Source organism: Panthera uncia, chromosome X (assembly GCF_023721935.1).
Source record: "Panthera uncia isolate 11264 chromosome X, Puncia_PCG_1.0, whole genome shotgun sequence".
Classification (NCBI taxonomy): Eukaryota; Metazoa; Chordata; class Mammalia; order Carnivora; family Felidae; genus Panthera; species Panthera uncia.
Genome location: NC_064817.1, coordinates 19,942,261 through 19,967,954, shown reverse-complemented (window position 1 = coordinate 19,967,954; position 25,694 = coordinate 19,942,261). Strand labels below are relative to the sequence as shown.

Genomic DNA, 25,694 nt, shown 5'->3' with positions numbered 1-25,694 from the left:
AACAAACTTATAATAAAATACAGGACAATAATACATAGTACGAGAGGTGCCACAGTGAGATAGATGTTTGAGGATTTCTTTTTTTTTTTTAATTTTTTTTTAATGTTTTTATTTATTTTTGAGACAGAGAGAGACAGAGCATAAGCAGGGGAGGGGCAGAGAGAGAGGGAGACACAGAATCCGAAGCAGGCTCCAGGCTCTGAGCTGTGAGCACAGAGCCCGACGCGGGGCTCGAACTCACGAACTGTGAGATCATGACCTGAGCTGAAGTCGGACGCTTAACCGACTGAGCCACCCAGGCGCCCTGAGGATTTCTTTTTTAAATAGCGAGGGAATATGCCATAGGAGAAGGGTGGAGTCGGGGGGCGGGGCCAAAGTCTTTGGAGGCAAATGGCCCCTGGTTTCAATTATGGGTCTGTACTAGATTTAGATTACCATCCTAGGAAACAACTTAAGCTGACCTCAGTTTCACATCTGTAAAATGGGGGAAAACATTTACTTAGCAGATTATTGTGAAGAGTAGCATTACACATGTAAGGAGTTGAAGAGTTCAGTAATAAGGGATTTAAGTATTTTTTTAATTTACTTGCCAGTACCAACTACTACTGACAAATCCTCTTCAAATAAAAACAGCAATTCGTCAGGACAAAATATGGATGAGTTTAAATACATGAACAGTCATTACATACCCCTGGAATAGGAAAAATTACATATACAAATGGACAGAGATATAAACGGTACACTTTCCAGTTTCAAACCAAGTGACGGTTGATATCTCTATTGCTTCTAACAAAATGTAATGTATCCTATTTCTTTTTCATGACAAAGACAGTGAAATGTTTAAACAACTGCAGGGATCAGCACACCTGGGTGGCTTAGTCGGCCAAGTGTCTGACTCTTGATTTTGGCTCAGGTCATGATCTCATGGATTTGTGAGTTCAAGCCCTGCATCGGGCTCCTCGAACTGACAGTGGGCAGCCTGCTTGGAATTCTCTGTCTCCCTCCCTCTCTGCCCTTCCTGCACATGCTGTCTCTCAAAATAAATAAATGAACTTAAAAAAAAAAACCTGCAGGGTTTTATTAATTTACGTTCAGTTGAATAAAAGGTGAATATACCAAAGGGTGTTTATTAGTTAATTTTATTCTCCAGAGGTGCTTGGGCCAAATCATGTCATAACAAAGACACCACATAGCATGGCCTCTATCAGTACTGAATAAAAAGGTAGCACTTTTTCTATCTGCCTTTTTCATTTGAGAAGTAGGGGACTATGGTGGCTTATTTATTGGGCAGGGAATGTATTCGATGACACTAACCTTTTAGGATAATGAAAATCTCCAAACAGGTCAAACACTTGAAATGGTTAAGTACCGACTGCATCATGGAGGTGCTACGCAACCAGCCTTCTTTGTGCTACTAATTCTGAAGCTAAATAGATTTGGGGAATTAGCTAAAAAGAGAAGAGCACTAGAAAAAATGTTACAAACTGAGGAATACAAAAGGGTAGTGTCAAGGAGAAGGTTGTTGGATTAAAAGTACTATTTGAGTAAAAAAATAAGAGAAAACAGCAAAAGTAGATAAAGTGGTTTATATAAGCTTGGACTGACCCAAACCTACAATGTTAGGATAGATCGTGCGAAGTCACTATTTTGGGGAAGTCAAAACGGTCAAATGTCAGCAATTTTATATGCTTCAAACTGATATATTTGCCAAAGCAGTTAGGACTCCTTGTTACTATGTGATAAATGATATTCACTAACCCATGCATGAGTTTTACTTAAGTGTTAACTCTGAATGTATTGTATTTGGGAACTTTACACAGCAGGGTCTGAAATGGTAACCATTAGGTGCCAGAGTCCACTGTGGACAAGAAACAGTTCCGTTTTTAAATATTCCAACTCATAAATTACTTTCAAGGGCAGTTACATTTCAGAAGGCATGCTCAGTTTCCAGAGTAAGACTGGGACAGAAATTTTAAGGCAGGAGTTTAGAAGTGTTGAAATATCTCAAAGTCTGAATAAAGGCAAGATTCAGTAGAGCATCATGAAAAGAAAAAAAAAAAAAAAGACGTGAACCTGCTTCCTAACAACTAATATTTTAAGATGTTTAAGAATACCATTATGGAGACATAGGAATATATTTTTAAAATAACAGAAAGTGAAGATATCAAGGCATATAAATAAATCTGTCACTGCAGTGACAATGTACTGATGAAGTGGGGCGGTAAAATGAAAAGGGGAAAAATTCAGGTAAACACTCCAGTATTTAAAAACAAATGGTGCATTTGGATAGCTAATGCGATAATTTGAATTGCAGCATGTGGTATTCTAAAAAGGAGTTCTGCAGAGTTGCCTGAGTGCTAGAAGGTGATTGGTTAAGCTTGTTCCGGTACCATGTATGATAATAAAATAGCCTCGTCTGCATTCATGGCGGCAGGGGATGTTTAAAGAAAATGAATATGGCGAATGAATGGTTACTGGGCAAGAGGTTTAAACCTACTCCTAACCACCAGAAAGTCTTCTGTTAGTCAGTCACAATCAACCTAAGGTAGTACGGAAGGGGATAGCCAACGTGAATAGTTTAACCACAGGGCAAAGCAGGAGTCGACATTTGTATCTCAATGCTGTCCCTGGTTACAGGCTGACCAAACAGAGATTAAGCCCATTATCAAACCATATTTCACCAATTCTAAGATGAATCCCCTCCCCCATGTTTGAAGATCCTGTGAAACCAGGATGTGTCTTAATTCAATTACATTTTAGATTTAATGATATATGTTAATCGACAGAGAGGTTAGCTAATGGCCACCCTTCTAAAAGTCACTTTGGTCCAAATGAAACCAGCTAAGCATCAGAAGATGTTCGGTTTCCACCATGATTCATTAACAGCCACTAGTATCCTAGACCATAAAAAAAGGTCAGGAAAGGAAATCGTCCTGGTCACCTACACGTTTCTGATGTCTAAACACACCTTGAATTATGCTCTTTGTCTGGACTCAATATCTTTTTTTTTTTTTTTTTTTACAGGGTAGGCTTCACACCCAGCACAGAGTCCAGTGTGGAGCCCAATGTGGGGCTTAAACTCATGACCCCAGGATCAAGACCTGAGTTGAGATCAAGAGTCAGATGCTAAGGGTGCCTGGGTGGCTCAGTTGGTTAAAAGTGTCTGACTTCGACTCAGGTCATGATCTCACGGTTCGTGAGTTTGAGCCCCCGTTGGGCTCTGTGCTGACAGCTCAGAGCCTGGAGCCTGTGTTCGATTCTCTGTCTCCCTCTCTCTCTCTGCCCCTCCCCCAATTGTACATGTGCTCTCTCTCTCTCTCTCAAAAATAAACATAAAAAAAAAAAAAAAAGAATCAGACACTTAACCAACTGAGCCACCCAGGCACCACTGAACTAAGAATCTTGAGAGATTCTGTATCTAAGAATCAGGGGGTCCGTCTACTGGGACCCCTGACTTTGTTATAAAAAATATAAATAAAAAATAAAGAGCTACTGTGTACAATCAAAGCCTTTATGGAGGGAAATCTTTGCAGATACAGAAAACATATACTATACATTGAACAGAAAACATTCACTATACAGTGAACTCCTCATGGAACGGAGACCAGCCACTGGATAACTGGAGAAAACCTTACAGAAATCTTTTGATGAATTTTACTAAACAGAATAAGAGTGATCACTATAGAGATTGTATGATGAAGAAAATAAGACCCTCCAAGGTGCTGTACTGCCCAATAAAAGAGTCACTAAGCACATGTGATTATTTCAAATTAATCAAAATTAAGTAACATTTAAAAAATTCAGTTCTTCAATTACAAGCCACACTCAAGTGTTCAATAGCCACATGTGGCTGGAGGCTACCACATGGAACATCATAGATATACAGAACATTTCTGTCACCGCAGACAATTCTACTGGACAGTGCTACTCTAGACTAACAACTGAAGCTGAGACAAACCTCACCTTCAACACTTAGCAGTTGTGATTTTGGACAAATTAACAAGCCTCACGAATATTCAGTTTTCTTTTTGGTGAAACGAATATGTAATTGTTATCTTACTCCCCAGGACGCTGTGAAGATCAGAGTGCTACAAAAAGGTTAGCACTAGTAAGTTTTTTATTTTTAATTGACTTGTACTTTATTGTTACTTTTAAAAGTTCTATTTAAGTAATCTCTACACCCAACATTCGGCTCGAAATCACAACCCCAAGATCGAGAGTCACACGCTCTTCCAAATGAGCCAGCCAGGCACCTCGACTTGTACTTTATTAAGGTTACTCTCATCTTTCTGCATTTTTGATGTTGAGTGGATATTTTTTTTACTGTTTAAACCTCAAGTTTATGGCTTCTTTCCTTCTTCTTCGTTAAAAGAAAAAAAAGGAAGAACAGGCCTCCAGATATTTTTAGCAAACAAGCACCTCCGGTAGCGACAAGATAAGAGCAGATGAGTGAGGTGGGCTTGGACGGGGCTGTGGCGAACAGAGAGCCCCCAGCCCACGTTCCCTCTGAACTACTGGCTACTCAGCTCCGGCCGACGCCACCATGCGGGAACACTGACTCAGAGTAGCCAAGTACAAATTTGAAAAGACAGCCAGAAATCTGGCTTTTTATACAGAAAGACCAGTCTTTGAAATACTAGCAACTAATTAAAAATGTTAATTGAATGGCAATTGAAACACATTTAGAGGTCATATGTGGCCCGAGTCTGCCACTAAGTGACCGTTGGTTTCTAAGACTCCACGGCAGCTAGATTTCCTTCTCCTTGGTTCCACGCCTTAAAGACACTCTTAGAAATAAATGCATACAATTTACTCTTCATTGCACCTCATAGTAAAATGGAAATGAAATCCATAGTGTTATTGATTTTACACAGATTACCACTCCCCAGTATCAGAGTTATTTGTAAGGTTACTAAAACACAACACTTAAAAATACATGGACTTTATAAATACTTTAAGAGAACAAATAACCCAGATTTAGAAAAGAAGTTTATGTCCTCTTGAACCAAATTCCCAGAAAAGGAGAAAGAAAAATGTATTATTATTCTTTTTTTTTTTTAACGTTTTATTTATTTTTGAGACAGGGAGAGACAGAGCATGAACAGGGTAGGGTCAGAGAGAGGGAATCTCAGAATCTGAAACAGGCTCCAGGTTCTGAGCTGTCAGCACAGAGCCTGACGCGGGGCTCGAACTCACGGACCGTGAGATCATGACCTGAGCCGAAGTCGGCCGCTTAACCGACTGAGCCACCCAGGTGCCCCTGTATTATTATTCTTAACGTGAATTTATGCCCAGATTTTACTGCAATTAAAGAAATTATTTTCTTTAATGTCTATTTATTTTTGAGAGACAGAGACAGAATGCGAGTGGGTTGGGGCAGACAGAGAGGGAGACACAGAATCGGAAGCAGGCTCCAGGGTCTGAGCTGTCAGCACAGAGCCCGACGTGGGGCTCAAACTCGCGAGCTGTGAGATCATGACCCGAGCCAAAGTTGGACACTCAACCAATTGAGCCACCCAGGCGCCCTGAAAGAAATTATTTTCTTGTTTCATTGTTACTCCACTGGAAAATTACTAAAAATCTGGGGGAGAACTATAATATTTTATATAAATAAAAGCCACAGGTCTCCTCTGATGAATGAGTTGAGATACTAAAAAAAAAAAAATCTTAAGTTTTTGGAAAGCTTAATGCCAGAACGCAAAGCACTACCTTTTAATTCTCCTAGTAATTTAAATGCTGTACACTCAAAAGCCCATTAAATTTAGGTTTCTGGACTGTACAGGGAAGCATACGTAATGTTTTATTGCAAGCACACTTAACTACATTTTACTTTTATGACATACCCACCCGAAGTAACCAGCAGTTGTAGCCTTTTTATTCAGTTGGTAATTGAAATATTGTTTCTAATACAAATATATGGTTTATCACACATATTTATCACTGACTTGGTATACTTCATAATAACATTATAACCCCACTGTGTACTGAATACCACTTACAGTTCAAACTACTCAAGATAAGCACTGTTACTTTCAAGAGAAGATTGGCAGTAATTAAAGGTCTTATTTAGTAGTTGTTGGTAACCATGTTTTTAAGGAGGTTTAAAAAACAATGGAAAGCAGTATAGATACATTTAATTTGATAATTGTATTTTATTAATGGTATCTATCTTGGATATATACTTCAACAGGGGTTAAAACAAAGACGTGCTAAACTATTACCAATGCGATGCAAAAGTGACACGGAAGTGTTTTGCAATTCATCAGTGAGAATGGAAATATCTGTGAACTACATGGCATAAAACTAAATCATATCGGAACACTAATAATAATAATAATAACAACAACAACAGTAGTACTTTGCACTTACAGACCTGCTTTCAGAGGATTTTCGGAGTGCTTTTTAAACACCTATCATTTTTCTCTTTTTGAACAAATAAGACAACTAAATCAAAGAGTAATAATGGTTTGCCCATTCCACAAAGTGAGTCAGCGGCAAACCAGGAATAGATTTTCTAACTTGTTCAGTCGCCTGCAATTACGCTGCGCAATGATTACTCTGTTAGAGTCTGTCTTGCAGGTTATACCCAAGACACAGGTACCAAAGGGGCTTTTACTATTTTTCTTCCTGGCCCCAGCTTATTAATAACAGTTGTCTTTACAAACGGATGCTGCCAACAGTATGCGTCGCTGCTCAACTGAGGGTCCGGCGGGGAGACCACGGAAGAGCAGTGTACAAGCCTTGCAGCGGTCCCTCGACTCCCCGCCTCCAGACACTTATCTGGAGATGGCCTCTAGACATTCTGAGTTATCATAAAGACCTGTAAACCAAGCAACTCATTTGGAATGCTAGGAGAAACTGAAAGATAGCAAGGTCATCAAAGAGCTCGAACTCTACATCACTAGAAAAACCTGCATGCAAAACGGCCGACTGCTTTGGCAGGTATATACGTTCTGGAGGGCAAGGAGTGGGCCTGGACAGGGGAAACTTGTAGATTTTCTCAGTTTATTCCACTAATAAAGCAGAGTATCAGCTTGATTTATATGACCTAAAGGTTTGACTGAACAAAGAAATTTCCAGGGTAGAATTTATATAATGTCCTGGAGGTGCATCCTATCACAGACCAACTCTATTAGGAATTGCCAGAAAGGAGGTAAATTAAGGTGGGAAATTAAGTCAATGTGTTGTGAGGGCATGGGCTAAATGTTGGATGAATGTACGGGTATATATGGATGGAAAACACTTTTTCATGCAGTTGGAGGGTGTGATGATAAACAGAAAACAGGATGGAGTCAGAAAAGTATTCTGTAACATCAAAATATTCTATAAGAAAACAAATTCTGTTTCTACTATGAAGTATCTGGGAAGACATTCATTTCACATACCATTTATAAGGCTCTTATCGTGTGCAAGTTGCCCTCAGACATATAGTAACACAGCAAGCACGGCACCATCCTCAAAGTTATAATGCCTGAGGGGCGGTGCTTAAGAGCTGCAGGAGTTTGGAGGACAAAGAGATCCCCTCTGGATGGGAAGCCTTAAAGTATGAACAAAATACCAACAGGGAGAGACTGGGATGATGTGGGCGATGTAGGCAGGGGAAACCCAGGAGCTGGGGGAGTTAGCCACGGTAGAGACAAGGCCTGCTCAGGGACTGGTGAGGGTACTTATCTGTGAGTGCCACGGGGGTGCTATCTCAATCCTCCCAGGCAAAAGGGAGTGATGGGGAGGCCAACAGTGACTCTTTTGTTTTTATTATAATTTTTAAAGTATTTATTTTATTTTTGAGACAGAGAGAGAGAGAGAGAGAGAGAGAGAGAACGAGTGGGGGAAGAGGCAGACTGAGAGGGAGACACAGAATCCAAAGCAGACTCTAGGCTATGAGCTGTCAGCACAGAGCCCGACGCAGGGCTAGAACCCACGAGCCATGAGATCATGACCTGAGCTGAAGTGGGACACTTAACCAAATGAACCATCCAGACGTGCCAATAGTGACTCTTTTCTAGCTCTAAGACCCCAGTGCTGGGAAATGGAGCCAGCCAAGCTATCCCTCCTACTTGGATATCCAAGGTAAGCCCAAGATAAGACCATGGCACCCAGAGGTGTCCTTCTAACATGTCCAGGACTACCATCCTGTCCCAGACCTTTTGGGGACAGGCAACAATATGAAACTGCAGAAGGCTGATCTACCAAGATCCACTTGGCTAGGCCCAGAGATAAGGAGAAAATGACAGGAGGTGGGAAAGGTCTCAGAAATCCAACTGTGGAGACACCTAACTACCAGGGTTGGGTTAGCGTCTAACTCAGTGTCTTCCCAATTACCTATCCAGTCTTCTCGAGGATTCCCCACCTTCCACAGCAGCCCTTTCCTACTTTTATGATGTAAGCTAATGGGGAAAATAACATGTTCTTTATAGCCAATTATGTTGAAATGCATTTATTTCATCTTCCATTTGCTCATTACCAGAAAACAGTTCTTCTTACTTACTTTTCCCCCAGCCCATTTTTTTCCTTCACTTTATTCTCAAATGCTGTATTAGCTCATAGAGTACCATAAATGATTCCTTTATCTAGGAAATAATTCATGTATTTGACTTCATTTTCCCTTCTACTGTCTATTTAAATTGTTATCTCGATGCCACCCAATCTCCCTTTCTATATCAAAGTCAAAATTAATGCATATTTGACATGAAGCAATATGAAAGTTTGAAGAGTTTTACTAACTCCAAGATTTTCAACCCTGTGGGTGTGCAGTGAAGTCACCATGGAGCTTTTTAAAATACACAGCCACTGGGGTCCCACCCCAGACCTACAGAATCAGATATCTGATGGTAGCATCTGGGCACCTGTCGTTTTTAGAAATTAAAAAAAACAACACCCTGGTTGTTAAGAAGAAATTTGTTAAAGGGAACTTGGTTTTGGCTGTCTTCCAGCACACAAACACAACTATTTTTTACCCTCCCTAGAAAAGAGCCAATAGTTAGTACTGATTGCCTAATATTAATGGACTACATGCCAAAGGGACATAGCTTAACAAAATGGAAATGATTTGCAGATTATTTGTGTTTCTATCTCTTTCATAAGGACTAATGATGAGAATTACACTCATCTCTTCTAACGTACTTCATGTAAAGAAACTAAAAAAGGAGTTATCAAAATCAATTTTAAGCTCCACCACGTCTTTTTCATACTTTCACCATTCAGTAAGAGTCCGTCATTTAAAACATGCCGGGTGTTGTGCTGAATGCTGGGGATACAAACAGGAACAAAACACGGTCGATGAGATGCTGCAGAAACCCATTCAGATACAGTAACTGTAATATTAAGTACTATAACAGTGGTTTGGATCAAGTGTTATTCTCAGAAGTAATAAAACCAACTGATGTTTACTGCATGTTTACCGTGCACCAGGCACTGTTCTAGGCATTTTACATATCACCCTGTCTCGATATTATCCTGTTTAACTTTGAACCCTACGTGGCAGGTGTTATTCTACTGAAGGCTGTACATATGAGGCAGCACGGGGGTAAGTCACATACCCCAAGGTTACTTATTTAACAAGAAGTGGAAAATCCAAACTTGAAGGGGCCATTCTGGCTCCAGAGCACAGGCTTCTAACTACTACCATATACTGCCTTTCAGGAGCCCAGGCCGGTGCCCTTGGTGCTCAAAAAATGCCGGCAGAAAGAAGGAAGGATGGGAGGCAAGATGGAAAGACCGGAGCAAAGAAGGAAAGAACAAATATTCACAGAGTGCTCATACAGTGTGCCTGAAACCCCTTCTTCCTAATGTTCCGGAACATTATAGGCTAAAACCTATGAGTGTTTGTATGATTCTTTAAAAGCCTAGGCAAAAGACAAACATTGTATCTTTCCCTCCCCTTCAGTAACAGGATCAGAAGCTAGGTTGTCCCAGCTAACCCTTCAATTGATCTCTTCACTTCTCTGCTCCTCTAGTTCCTATGAGCTTGTATCATTTGGGAGCCAAAGTGAAAACCACACTCTAGGACACTGCTTTCAAGATTTCCCACGCGCCCCAGCATGTTACAGTGATACTCTGCTGCAATGAGAAAGGTATTTCCTTAGAATCAGGTGAAAAAGAGAGGCAAACCTAAAAAAAATAATATTCCAGGTAGAAAGAAGGAAAAAGCTTCCTAATTCAGGGGTAAATACCACTGCCAACAGCTTGTTTTGTTCCTAAAGATCAGCACACAAAGTTTCACAGAGCTGGAGGGAAAAGATTTGGATGCTAAGTTGTGTTGTGTGTCGGGGGGGGGGGGCGGGAATGGTGGGGTGTGTGATTAACATCATTCCTTTAGGAGCAGTAGAAAAATAAGAAAACCTCTATAAAAGAGATGAGCAAGTCGGCTGTGAAAGGACTGACCCCTCACATATAGAGAAAGCAATTTGCATCTACAGATCTCATTGGTATAAACGACCTCCTTCAAAGAGTGAAAACCTCAATGGAAAGCCACTATATACCCATGAAAGGCTCTGCCGGCTATTTGTTGAGCTGTATACAGACTAACAAACAGGAGTGGTTAACCTGGCGCACCATGCACTATAGAGAGATTTTTTTTAAGTAGGCTTAGTCAGCTAATCTTGTTGAGATTTCTCTCATACTACTGATTTCTTATTCTCAAAATAAATTAAGAGGCTTCATTCAAAATTCCCTGTGGTCTACCAGCTTGAGTTTGTTGGGTGTCTTTGATTGTCTCTTGTCTTTAGATTCCCTGCCTTGTCTCTTTAGATTTTGCTATGCCCTTTGGTATTTCCCGTTAGTCCATGTCTGGAATAGCTAATTACGTGGTAGCATAATTCCCATCCGTACAACAAGGAATAGCGGAACCTTGCTAATTCACACCAATGACTGAAAGACTCCCGTGTAAGTTACTGAATTATGCAAATGAGCAATAAGTGAAGAAAGATGATTCAAAATTGTATTTCATTCATTTATTTTGACAAGTGTAGTTTAGTCTTAATTATTTTGAAAATTTCTTTGTAGCATACTAATAAATTTACTGTGGCACATTTGTTAAATGTGATAAAGCTTTCACTAAGAGACCAAAGCATGCTCTGCTGAATAATTTTCTGAACACAGGCTCAGGTGCAGACCCTCTCTTTCATCTTGGATTTCACTGACTTATTAGCATCTACAAATTTTTTGTAAGACAATATATAATACACCAATAAAATAGGAATTTCAGCAGCAAACACGTCCTTTACGAACAGGTCCTGCACGTGTCTAAACGTGCACCATGATGATAGTAAAAAAAAATAATAATAATAATCACGCTTCAAGTAAAACATTTTTATATTCTATGGTCATAATGTTAATAGGACTTTAGTTTTCTCTTCTAAATAAAACTAGTTCAGTTTGTCATTCATCTCTTTTAATGCCTATTTCTATTTTGTTTTGTCTTACCATACCTCTTTCTTTCAAAGTTAAAGACGTCTGTTTTAAGATAAGTGGATATATCACAGTATGTAACATTTTCATGTCAAAATACTTACATTATTATATTCTGAGTTAAATTATTTAAGACAGGAAAACATTTTGATACACTTCTGACAGATGTATCCTACAGGATGGAGTCAGCTTCTTTCAGAGCACCACCAGTGGTTATAGTGGGGAGTGAAGAGATAAGAGCCTCCCAGCTTTCAGCCTTGAGCTTAAAGCTTCACATAAACCAGCCTCTTAATAAGTGCTTTTTAAAAAAAGTTTCGTTATTTTGAGAAGGAGAGAGAGAACGAACTTGGAGGTGGGGGGAGAGATATCCGCTGACAGAGTGGAGCCTGCTGTGGGGCTCGATCTCATGAACTGTGAGATCATGACCTGGGCCGAAATCAAGAGTTGGACACTCAACCGACTGAGCCACCCAGGCGCCCCTTAATCAACACTTTTTGACCAAATCTCCAAAGTAGATATGTTTTAAAATCATCATGCATTTGTCAAACGGTATTCTTTAATATATAAAAGCAGGGTAAGCAATAGAGTATTTAAAGAAAAGCAAGAAATACAAAACTTAGTCTCCAAATACATGCCTACATCTGTGGGTGTTACTGTCACCCACTCTTTGAGGCTGAGGTCACGTTCCATCTCCTCCCGGAACCTTTCCTGACCACTCCCATGGAGTAGTCATTTGCCTTCAGGCTGAAGTTTCTCACCTAGACTGAGAATAGGGCAGCTATGACCCAGCAGAAAGAACAGTGGGCTCTCACACTCCTCAGCTTTGCTACCTCAGGAGGGTCATGTCATTAATTTGAGGTTGTTTTCTCATTGGAAAAATTGTCAACTATCCTATCTAATGGGAAAGGTAAAAATAAGGGATGTGAAAGTTCTCCATAACAAGTAAAGCTCTACAAAAAGTAGATGTTTAGAGGGCGAATACATGAATAAGAAAAGGATCACAAGTATTATTACCTCTAAAGCAGGACCCTGGTCTTACACTTGTGCCCTTTACATATCACACAAGGTAGAGACCCAACATTTACTGAATGAATTTTGCGGGGGGGGGGGGGGGTGCGAAGAAGAGAGAAACCAAGAAAACCAGACTTATACACAGACCTGGGTTTATGATCTTATTTGTGAGTCCGGTTTTTACAATAATTTCTTAAAACAAGCAAAGCACACCAGTGTCTAAAAGTAGCCAGCAAACCAATCTTTTTGTGAGCGCAGCTGGTTTAAGCCTTAAGCTCTAAGGGATGGTGCTAAGACTAGCAGGGCTCACAGACCAAGGGGGAAAAAGATTTCCCAGGGCCTTGACCTAAGGAGAATGAAATCGGTGTTAATTCAATTGGGCTTAGTGACCAGCTATTAATTCTGTCTAGCCACTGTCCTATCAGCCACAAGGTAAGAGAATGCTGATGGATGTGAATAAATGTGTAACAACTACAGGAAGGACTTGTCTAAGAATGAGTCAAAGTGATGATTGGTTTTCCCTGTATTTGAGGGGTAGCACCTATTATATGGACATGATAGTACAGCATAAAATAATACATGAGCACTGACTAATCATGTGCAAATCAACACCAGATCTGGGCGTGGGGCTACTGGGTAACTAAAGCCATCACAAGGGCACAGTTAAATTTCCAAAGTTAGGGTTGCTTCCTTTAGACAATTAGGAAAATTTTAAAGAACGACAGAGGGTCACGAAAACATATGCCAATTTTAGGGAAGCAAAGCATAACAAAACCACCCAGTCAATTTAAGCATTAAGTTGATTTAAAAATTAAATCTTCACTGTGGTCAGAAAGGTAAGGGCTAAGCAAAAACACTTAACTTTTAACTGTTAAAGACTGTTCTGGTATGGCACACGCAATTGGTAAAAACCAAAACCCAAATAAGAGACTAAGAAGATGCTCTCAGAGGCCATTCCTGTCCCACTGGAGGGAGTGTGAGCCCTTCTGAGAAGAAATGTTACCACAACCGAGTTAAGGCAAGGAAGAAATGATGAAGGCATTAGATTCAGGGCTAGGTAAATAAGCAAAGAAGATGTCCAAGAGGAAAAGAGCATGCAATTTAAAAATAACACAAGTCAGACCAAATCTACTTAAGTCCCAAATTTCTCTGAGAGCATGAAGCAATTCTGGATGACTATATATCCTCTAATTTATTTGAAGTAAGTGGGGCTGCTGTTTTCTGATCTCTTCACTGACTTTTTTTTTTTTTTTTTTTAACTCACATTCATCACAAATTTGAGCTGGTATAAAAAGGTCACAAAGTCAATAACTGATAAAACACAGAGTGCTTCTTTAGAAAGATTTAAGAAAAAAAAATGTCATCTGCTTCTAAGACTAGAGACCTTTTATGTAATGTTGAAGTCTTCTTTTAAGAAGAAGTAAACTGTTATACTGTAAGTAGCTGTTGCAATACATTTCCAGTGAAAAGCGCTAATTTTGAGGGGAACGTTTAGTATAACTATATCTAACCCTAAGTGCTTTAAGTCATGTTATAATAGTTTAGAGATGTTACACAAATACTGATAATTTAATACTCCCGAAACTTATAGTACATCCTATCTTGACACTTAAAGGATCTACTCTCTTCTCTGCCATGAGTATTCTAAGCCCTTCCTCCTAATTAATCTGCAATTAATTCAACCAACCTCCAATTAGTCTTCTACAACATTATCCTACTTAAGACAATAAAGCAGTCTCTAGACTGGGTTTTAAACCTGGGCTAAAATAGACTCCTACAGACCAAAAATGGTTCTGGGATTTCTCTTTGTAGTGTAATTTAGATGTCATATCTAATTTGCTGTCATGACTATTGTTTCACTGTGCAATTTATATGTCGTTTTGAATGGTAAAGCCATCATAGCTTTATTGAATTAAACCTTCTGTCTTTATTTAGGGTCTGATGTTACATGTTTGTGCGTATGTGTTTACGTCTCATAAGCTGCTTTTGACATCAAGCAGTGGTAGAAAAAGATTATGCTCTTTTGATATGTTTTCTCCTATTTCAGTAAATATAAACACCAACTAGGAAAAAAAAAGCCCTCTTCAAACTAAAGAAATAATTTTAAATAATAACAACGGTACTATTACTATTTTTCTTTGAAGGACAGCTAAACACGCCATTCACATTATAGAATCATAGAAGGCCTGGCTGTTCGGTAATCTGAATTCCCTGATTCTCAGTTCTATTAATCAATTCTTTCCTAAGGAAAAAGCCTGTCCTTACCGGTGACAGTTTTTCTGATACCGACCTCAAACATAAGATGCTATTTTTATACCTGCATCATTACAAGGAAATTAAAATGTTCCCTGGCTTTAACTCCTAAGAAACAAAGGCCATCTTACCTCTATCACAATACTCAGTTTCGTGTTGGGACTGTCTGTAATTGTCTTTCTTGTCCTGGCCTGTGTGTTCAAGTTCTAAACTCAGGACTAAGACTAAGCATGGGAAGCCTTCCAGGAGACCACTGCAGTAGCCTTGTAAATAATTTTTAGTGCATGAAATTTCATAAAGTTTTTACTAGATAATTACACTTCCTGATTTTGTAATTAGTGGAAGTACATGCAATTACATAATAATTATGATAGTAATTACGTAATTAAGATGTATAATTATGTAGTAAAAAACATCATGGAAATAAAACCATCTACTGTGTAAGCACAATACATTTTAAAAGTAAATTCGCTAGCTCAACTGTTTAAAAATACTTTTCTTCAAAATAAAGTGATTAGCTCATATTATGGTCTAACTGCCTGAAAATCGTTTAATATTTTTTCTCTCATTGCTGATAGAAGTATATATTTTAAAAGTACACGAAAAAAATCTTACCAGGTTTTCCCTACTCTCAGCACTAAGAAAAAGGACAATACGTTTTGCAAATGAGAACCATCAACAACAGAACTGTCACAGAGATGCAACAACGGCGCCCCTCATTTTTGCAGTACTTTGACTACAAAAGGGACCAGAAGCCTGCCCATTGAAAAGATGTAAAAGGAAAGGATTTTATAAAACTAATAACATATCTGTTATCATAGCATGCCTGTAAGTCCATATGGACATAAACGTGTGAAAGTGGAGTGCATATTTACAGAAATGCGTTCAAAGAAAAGGAACGTTATTAGAATCCGGAAGTTTGCTGCTCAAATATATGGCAACATTCATATAGTACTTGAGCTATCCTGAAGAGGATGACAGAAAATGTACAGAGACAAGACACCTCCACTTACGGGCAAAGCAACTATGGTGACAATTCACTGGGAAATGGAGTTTCTTTTCTGTCACGTTGCAAAGTCATCTTTAGTTAAAAAGCAAAGCAAAAACAAAATAGGCAGTACTGTGAGAGAAAAAACAAAGCAGTCTGAAGCTCCATGCTGCCATTGGAAAATAACAATGTTGTCATTCTCGCAGTGAGCATAAAAAATAGAAAAGTCAGCAACATAAGGAAAAGCAAATTCCCAAGTAAACCTTTTAGTCGCAAAATATAAGAAATGGAATCTTGTTTTTCAAGTCAAAAAAATTCTAGTTCAATGCCCTGAAGTCTTTCCAAAGGTGCTAGATCAATGTTGTAATGAGGCCAAGAATGCGGTGACTGGGTAAAACTTCGGGCACATACAGAGCGGCGCTTACACGAAGTGGGGGTAGGACTGCATTCTAGTTCTTTCCTTGTAAGCCACTGATCTTGAGAAGCTGCAAGCAAGCCATTTTCAAAACCTTGGTTTACTTCTCCTTTACTTTTCTTCTCACTTAGGTAAGAAACAAAGTGGAAGAACTCATGCTTTCTTACCCCCCCCCCTCCTTGCCCTGGGGCGGGGGGGGGGGGGGGCGCTACATTTTGAAGCTTAATTATAAAATGTATTTCAAAAGACCAGGCTGTCATACCAATTCTACCTGAAACCTGGGTAGGCCTTCTTGGAAGGAAGTTTGCATACTTGTCATTTGAAAATTTTGCCAAAAGGATGGCCCTAATCAATGGATGAATAAAAAGGAAGTAGGCTTTAGTTGTTCCGAGTGACTTGAATCAGTGCTTCTCAAAGTTTAATATGCCTAGGAATCACCTGGGAATCTTGTTAAAATGCAGATGCTGTAGCAGAAGGTCTGCGGAGGACCTGATATTTTGCATTTCTAACAAGGTTCCAGGTGATGCCTATGCTGCTGGTATACTGATCACATTTTGAGTAACAGGGTCTTCGGTTTGACTTGGGAAAAAAATGAACAGAGAACAAGCTGATTTGGGTTCTTCTGTAGGTTATTTTCTCCCTCAACTGCTAAATCAGTGCAATAATTATTTCAAGTTCTGTAAAATATTTGTAAAATTTCAGACTTTATAATTTTGTTTCTTGCTATAAAAGCAGTACATGCTCAGATGATATAATTTAGAACGTATATACAAGTATAAAGGAGAAAATAAACATTACCTACAATCCACGTAGAGATGACAACTGTAAACAACTCCAGTGTTTCTTAGTAATTTTTCCACCTTGCATACAAACAACAAATTAGTATCATAATGGCTACATACTGTTGGACTTAAACATGATATTGTTAGTGTTTCCCTAAATCATTAAAGATTAAAACTATGTAATGTCTAGTAACATCAGCAACAACCCCCCTCAGAAAGTCAGGGTTCTATGGACCACTTTTTCTATTATCAAAATTTTTAAGTGCTTCTACAATCACCCCCTACTCATAAACAGATAGCTAACTATGTTGTGAATTGCCACATTAGTTTCCTAAGATAAAAGTTCACTTAAATTAATTAAAAGAATAGTTTAAAAAACAAAACAAAACGTGGCTCATTTTTTGTTTTTTTTTAATGTTTATTTTTGAGAGAGAGGAAGAGACTGTGAGTGGGGGAGGGGCAGAAAGAGAGGGGGACAGAGGATCTGAAGTGAGCTCTGTGCTGACAGCAGAGAGCCCAATGCAGGGCTCGAACTCACAAGCCATGAGATCATGAGCTGAGCCAAAGTTGGACACTTAACTGATTGATCCACCCGGGTGCCCCAGGTCATTTTTTATTTGTAAGAAAATGAAACAAAAGGAAAATGGAGTTTGTAAGTTACCCATTTCAAAATCTATTTTTATAAAAAATTGTTTTTCACAATTACAAAAAATATAATTTAAAAGAGGGTGAATGGGAGCTTAAACAAACTTCTACCTTTACTTTTGCATGTACCTGGTAGGAGTGAATTGTTCTGTGTGCTTCACCTGTTAAAAACAGAGAAAAGGCTCATTTCTTTTTTTTTTTTTTTTAAAGCTTATTGATTTTTGAGAGAGAGATAGAGACAGAGCGTGAACGGGGGAAGGGAAGAGAGAGAGGGAGACACGGGATCTGAAGGAGGCTCCAGGCTCTGTGCTATCAGCACAGAGCCCGATGCGGGGCTCAAACTCACAGACCATGAGATTATGACCTGAGCCAAAGTCAGATGCTCAACTGACTGAGCCACCCAGGTGCCCCAGAAAGGCTCATTTCTAAAATGTGACAAGAATTTTTTCAGGAGGATAACCCATGGACTTAAAAAAGTGACAAAAGGGGCACCTGGGTGGCTCAGTTGCTTGAGCGTCTGACTTCACCTCAGGTCATGATCTCACAGTTCATGGGTTCAAGCCCTGCATCGGGCTCTCTGCTGTCAGCACAGAGCCCACTACAGGTTCTCTCTCTCCCTCTCTCTCTGCCCCTCCCCTGCTCATGCTCTCTCTCTCAAAAGTAAATAAAACAATAAAAAATAATAAAAAATAAATTTAAAAAGTGATATAAGAAGAACTGGACCAGTCTCTCTGACACAGGCTTCTTTTCAATGCCTTGCTAGGATTTAACAAAGTAAATTCTCGAACCACGAATGGCTTAGAGAAGACTCCAGGGGCTCTTTGCTACTTTTATTTCTGTACTTCCAGCAATGATAAAACTCTTCTGCTTTCAAAGTTTGGGAAAATAAGGGAAGTTCTTAACACTGAAAGGGGACCCTGAGAAATCTCCAAACTCCCAAAGACAGCAAAGCATGTAATTTCTTCCATAAAACTCTAATTTTCTCACTAAAAAAACCTACATCACTTCTTTAGATTCCTTCACTTTTCAGTACTAGCTGTTGTCTCTCTTTTGGGTGTCCATTCTCTGTGAAGTAATACAATTATTACTACACTTCATAAATCTAACTATTTAGTTGAGGGTGAGCAAAGAACAGGACCCTGTGGCAGTGTGGGCGACGGAACAGTCAGTCTGGCTCACTCACTAGTTAAGTGACTTGATATTCTTTTGATTTTGTCATCAAAATTCTTTTGTCATCAGCAAAACGAGAGCTACAGTGTCACTTGTCTTCAGCAACACTCGCAAAGAGCTGAACGACAGATATGAAATCTGGAAATGTCAAGGAACTTCAGTTACATTAATTTATGGCACACCTGAGTCAAGCCAAGCACTATAGGAGGATCTAGAATTTTTAATGCACACTAACTACCCTCTATTTATGGACAGAATTGCTTCCGAGGACTAACTGCTCCAAAATCCTTGAAACTCCTTGTGTGGTCTTATTTTCTACTAAGAATTCATTCAACATAAATTTAGTGAGCTGGCTCCAGTGTGCAAAGTGAGGTAAGCAAGAGACGACCTTCTGCCTCAATGAACTCAGCGAAAGAGAAAGGCAAAACAATTCAGGGCAAGTCCTGTGAGAAGGGCACTTAAAGGGTGCTGTGGGAATGTGAAGGAACGAAGCTTGCTTTACAGAACTCAGTTTCTTCATCAATGTAATGGAGGACGACCCACGGTCACCTCACAGGGCTGTCATGAGAGGACCATGAGAGGGTAAATGCATGTGAGATTTCACCTGGCTGACAGGAGAGAGGAGAAAAGCAACCCTGACAGGCTGTGGCCGCCCACATCCCTTGGCAAGAAACAGGGGTGACCTGAAGAACGGTCCTTCTAGGCCTAAAGAGACTCCATTGAGAAACTGGGCTTCCCTAAAGAAGCCTTTTCATAAGGTTACGGTCACAGCGGCTTCTTGGCGCTAACTCTTTATACTTAGCTCCAATTCCTTTCTTCAACAGAGTCCTAAATCCTGGTGTTTCAATTCTGACAGAGACAAACCCAACAGATTGAAAGGGATTTATGGAAAAATTCACCAAGAAGGTCATCCATTACTGGCTGAATTGTGCTCCGCCCCCCCCCCCCTGCCAAATAAACTGGGAGGGGGAGTTCAAAATCCTAACACCCAGTACCTGAAAATATGACTATATTTGGAGACAGGGCCTTTAACGAGGCAATTATGTTAAAATGAAGTCACCCGGGTGGGCCCTAAGCCAAGAGGACTGGCCGTTTAAGAAAAGGAGATTAGGACACAGATACATACAGAGGGAAGACCACGCGAAGACAGGGAGAAGATGGCCATCTACAAACCAGAGAGAGAGGCCTCAGAAAAAAACAAGCCTGCTAACACCTTGATTTCAGGATTCTAGCCTCCAGGACTGGCAGGAAATACATTTGTGTTTATGCCACCCAGTCTGTGGTACCTTGTTACGGCAGGCGTTGCAGACTAATACAGCATCCTATTACAAATAGCTGACAGAGAGTGAGAGAAGATAAGCATCCCGGAAGAGCAGAGAAACAGAAAAAAAGTTTTATTTTGCTCTTCAAACACTAACGTGAAAAGGCAATTAGTGCTCAAGAGAATGAAACGAAAAGTCACACGATGGGAGCAAATATTTGCAAAAGACATATCTGATAAAGGACCATTATCTGAAATATACAAAGAACCCTTAAAACACAACAATAAAAAACAAGCAACTTAATTAAAAAGTGAGCCAAAGACACCTCATCAAAGAAGATACACAAATGGCAAATAAGCATATGAAAAGACGCCCCATATCATATGTCATCAGGGAAATGCAACTTGCAACAATGAGATACCACTACACATCTATTAGCTTGGCCAAAACCCAGAACACTGACAATACCAAATGTTGGTGAAGATGTGGAGCAGCAGGAACCCTCATTTACTGGTAGTGGGAATGCAAAATGGTAGAGCCACTCTGGAAGTCAGTTTCTTACAAAACTAAACATGCTCTTACCATATAAGCCGGCAATCATGCTCCCTGGCATTTAGGATTTATCCAAAGGAATTGAAAACTTATGTCTACATAAAAACATGCATACGAATGTTTATAACAGTTTTACTCAGAACTGCCAAAACTTGGAAACCAAAGTGTCCCTCAGTAGGTGCATCGATATGTAAAATGTGGTACATCCAAATAAAGGAGTATTATCCAGCACTAAAAAATGAACTATCAAGTCATGAAAAGACACAGAGGAAACTTAAAATGCATCTTACTAAGTGGAAGAAGTCAATCCGAAAAGGCTACATACTCTATGATTGCAAATACATGACGTTCTGGAAAGTGAAAACTATAAAGACAGCAAAAAGATCAGTGCTTGCCAGGGGTTAGTGGGGAGGGAGGGACGATGAGGGTGAGCACAGAGGATTGAGGAGCAGCGAAACTACACTAGGATACTATAATGGCGGACACACATCACAGATTTGTCCAACCAATGTCCAACACCATGAGTGAACCCTAAGGTAGACGATAATGCTGTGTCGGTGCAGCTTCATCAGTTGTAACAAATGTGCCACTTTGGTGGGGGATGTTGACGATGAGGGAGGCTGTGCATGTGTGGGAGCAGTGGGTACATACATGGGAAATCTCTGTACCTTCCGTTCAATTTTGCTGTGAAGCTAAAACTCCCTTAACAATGAATCTACCAAAAACAAAGGCCAAGTAGTGGCTCCCGTCCTTTGCTTCTGTAATAATCCTAATCTGGCCAGATTGGGAGTTTATCATACTTTGCTGCTGAATCTGTCTACAATGGACTCTAAGCTCCTCCAGGGCAGGGAACATTGGCCATCTTAGTTCCTTTGACATCGGGGATGGCCCTCAACACATAAAGGAAAATATGTACGTACTGTTTTTACCATTGCTGAATAAACGAAATAAAAAAGCTCAGGTGAGAAAACTAAGAGACTCCCTCTGTTCTCGCATTTTGTTTTTAATTTTTTAAAATGTTTATTTATTTTTGAGACAGAGGCAGAGTGCGAGTGGGGGAGGGGCAGATAGAGAGGGAGACACAGAATCCGAAGCAGGCTCCAGGCTCCGAGCTGTCAGCACAGAGCCCGATGCGGGGCTTGAACCCACGAACTGTGAGATCATGACCTGAGCCAAAGTTGGACACTTAACCAACTGAGCCACCCGGGTGCCCCATGTTCTCGCATTTTTAAGCAAACTTAATTTAGACAATTGGGACAAGATGTGAATGAATTCACGTCTCCCCCAAACGGTTCCACTTATCCCCACTCAGGTCAAGGCCCCATGGGATGAGGCAGTCAAATGGGACCATTTAGTGATGCCATGGTGGAAATGGGAGTTTTACCTCATCTATTGCCACTATGTTCCTCTAAAACTTTCTCTGGATCTATTATGCCATCTGTGTACATTCTGGAGCAGTTACAATAATAATGGCAAAGTCCTACAGAAATAAGATTTTTAAAAATGTCATGTAGTTACAGTGAATATGCAGTAAACACTTCACCAAAGTGAATAACAGTCCTTTAGCATTTTAAAGGTAAGGAAAAGTACCAAATGGGGTTAATTCACATTATGGACTAATGGCCTGTAAACCTTTGTTTGAAAGCAAAGTACAGGAAAAAGCTTTGACAAGAGCCACTTTTCACCATAAAAATAAACTCAAATACTTTGTGACTTTTCCAAGTCAAATGGCCAAGTTTCAAACAAAAATTAGAACCACCATCCAGTTACAACCCTTAAGACCTGTGGGCTTTACAAATGGAAATGGTAAAACAATCTTGGAGAAGGAAACGGTGCAAAGAAGAGTCTACAGTACAGATTTCACACGCTAGTTCCAGGGTTGTGTGCGGACAGACAATACTTAGACTCCATTCTCAACACAACTGTGTGTAGTGACTGTCACTTTTCACAAGACTTTTGATGTTAACATCTACCGCAGTTCTGGCCTTGGTCCAAACTGAGTCAATACGTTTGCCCTCTGGGTCCCACAGATTGCCAATTCGTTTTTATAGCAAGTCTCCCTTGAACAGCAAATCAGAACAGAGTATTTCACACTACTGATACAATGAGAAGTGAATTTTTTATAGGTCACATTAACGTACACTTACAAACGTTTCCTCTAATTATTAGCCTATGGATTGTATGACTCCTTCTCCACTTGTTCCCTATGGACTACAACTTGGATTCAAATTCTCTTATTTAGAAACCATCCAGATGATGTTTTCAGAGTGACCACGACAGAGGTTTTCAAACGTGGCTGCACGTGAGAATTGTTTGGGGGGGGGGGACGTTCTAAAATATGGAGCTTCCTAAACTCTGCCCCCCACCTTCTGAATCAGAATCTCTGGGTGAAGCCCCTAGGTGACTCTTCAGAGAGAGCTTATCAAACATGACTTACCAGGAAATGTGTGATCTTGGAATACAGATGAGCATGACTCAGCGTCTTAGTTTATACCCCCTACTGACAAACACCCTAATACCTCTTAACATTACTGAGGGATCTGAAAATGCCCTGAGCAGGTACATTTCAGCTCATCCACTCATTCCTAAAGCACAATTTATGAATAATAAACAAGAAGGAAGCTAAAAGGAAAAATAGTTTCATAATTAAAATTCTGTAAGTAAAACAAAAGGTTCTAGGAACATTTCACAAAGTTCCTCCTGTGACACACAGACTTAAAATCCTTATCTTATTTTCGTTAGCCATCTGACATGTACAAGAACCCATCAGTAACTCACACTTAGTGCCGTTTTGACCTTGACCTCCTGGATAGTGTACTTATTAGAAGCAAATGACAAAAAAAAGTGTCCCAACTCTTAAACTTGTGAAATAGAACTGCAGTAAATTGTGTGACGGTACAGATTCTGTCAACACCTCTCCCCTTTTGCCAAGCAAGAAGCTTCTAAGCAGCTATTCTACTCCTTATTTTTCTGGAAGAGCAATGTACCACTCCTTGACGTTCTCTAAAAAGCCAGAGTAAGTCTCCAGTGACTTTCCACATCACTCCTACATGTCTCTAAGAGCCAACAGACTTTTGAAAACTGCTTATCATGAAAGACTATTTCAGCCCCATCCCTTTGGAGTCTAAGAACATCTAGGGAACAATCTGAAATGGCTAGATTCAGATAGAAGTAAAGGGGGAACAAGTTCTAACACAGTAATACCCAGAAAGAGGTAACCAACCAGATAGAAACACACACTGTACTCATCAGAGAATCAGTACTTAATTCTTTCAACTCACAATGCCTTTAAGGAAAGGTCCTTAGGGGTAAAAGAGAAACAGCTATTAATGATACTGCAAGTAAACAGGGGCTAAACAAGAGCCACAAATGGAAGTTCAAAAACCCAGTTACTAATGAACAGAAGGAACTTTTTTCCGCATTACATAAATTTTACAGTCACTGAAAATATACTGTGGAGATAGTCCAAGTACTTGGTGAACATTTAAAAACAAGATACTAATTTCCAAACCAACTTCCTCCATCAGTCAGTATACCGTTTCATATCCAAGGACAGCAAAACCAAGTAAGTCAGACCTTTTAAAAATAATTGTTAGCTTGGGGCACCTGGGTGACTCAGTCAGTTAAGTGTCTAACTTCGGCTCAGGTCATGGTCTCACGGTTCGTGGGTTCGAGCCCCATGTGGGGCTCTGTGCTGACAGTTCACAGCCTGGAGCCTGCTTCAGATTCTGTGTCTCCCTCTCTCTCTGCCCCTCCCCTGTTCGCAGTCTGTCTCTCTCTCAAAAATAAATAAACATTAAAAAAATTTTTGTTAACTGTTAGCCTATCTTGTAGATGGAAAAACTGGTCAATTAAGACTAGAACTGAAAACAGTTAAGACCAAATCAAGGGCAGCATGGGGATTCTTATGTGAGGAAATCCAGCAGTATTAGCAGTTTTCTTTATGTCCTTAAGGTTACCTCCGGCCTTAATACCGACCAACAAAATGTTGAATTGATATTCACTGACAACATAAACACTCTGTAGGTAACTAATATGAAAAATGTGTAAATTTGCCTTTTTTATTTTTTACAGGTAATAGAAAAGTTGTCAATGTGATTTTTAGGTAGGAGAAAAAAAAAAAACCCATGCACTTGTCACGACATTTTCAAATACTCTGTTATGTAACAAAGCTTTTCCCAGACCCATTATGCCCCACAGTGCCTGAAAGTCTTGTGTGAGGGTTACAGGCAGCACCCGATCATCTGGGTGAAGGCGCAGATATGCACTCTTAGGATGGAGTCAATAAAAGAACTCCACCCCATGCCTCTCTTTCAAAATGAACCTAGGCTTTTAGTGAACAGCAGAGACACACTCCAGGTCTATTTTTTTGTGGTAATGTCTGGTTTTTGTAGGTCCAATGATCACGTTGCCTATGCTTACTTTATTACAATTACTAAACTCTATAGAAAATAGCATTTTCAAAATATAGCATTTCAAGAGTCCTTTTTGTAATGTTCCTCCCTCAAAGCCCTGCTTTAATAGAGAACAATGTGAGACAGGCTGTGGGGACCAAAGCCGGGGATTCCTACACTGCCGCCCCTCATGCAGGGGAAGCCTGTGCTCACAAGGGCCCCCACGGCCTGCTTCTGAGACAGCGGTGTGATGCTGCGTGAACAGCCTGACAGTAGGTCTGGCTTTTATGATGCAAATTTCCACTTTAAACTCAACGGTAATTACAGTATTTTAACGTACCTTTCTCATGATCGGTAATAAGTTTCTCCAGTGCACAGTCCGCATCAAAAATGTACCGGTAAAAGCACAGCTGGGTGTACAGGGACTTGTCAGAATACTGCAATAGAACAGAAAATAAATGAATACTACTACTGGTGAGGGCAGCGACAGAGATCACTCGCAACACAGTGTATTCCGTACTTCTGACTTCTATATCAAGTAGCTTGTTTTAAACAAGGGGGGGTGAGTGAATAAGGAGAGAATCATACTAATGGCTAGTCCCCCTCATATAGCATACATACCTTTCATAATTCAGAATAAATCCTGCCACTCGATCACAGATTACTACTTGCGAAGCTGCAGACTGATTGCCCCTGCTGTCAAAAAACTGATTTTGTCAAATTGCAAATTCCTGTGCACCCTTTACAATTTGCACTGTTAATTGGGAAAAGTGGTACTGTGCTTCCTAACTGGGACCTGTCCATGGTAGCAAG

The 25,694-nt window shown here is 39.9% G+C and overlaps 1 protein-coding gene across 2 annotated transcripts in view; it reads right to left on the bottom strand.

Moving 5' to 3' along the window:
- POLA1 (DNA polymerase alpha 1, catalytic subunit) overlaps positions 1 to 25,694 on the bottom strand; it is a 302,116-nt gene that overhangs the window by 45,886 nt on the left and 230,536 nt on the right. For both annotated transcript variants that reach the window (XM_049643627.1, XM_049643628.1), the window contains exon 36: positions 25,222 to 25,318. In XM_049643627.1, the coding sequence (XP_049499584.1) occupies positions 25,222 to 25,318 (97 nt within the window). The remainder of the gene's footprint in view (positions 1 to 25,221; positions 25,319 to 25,694) is intronic.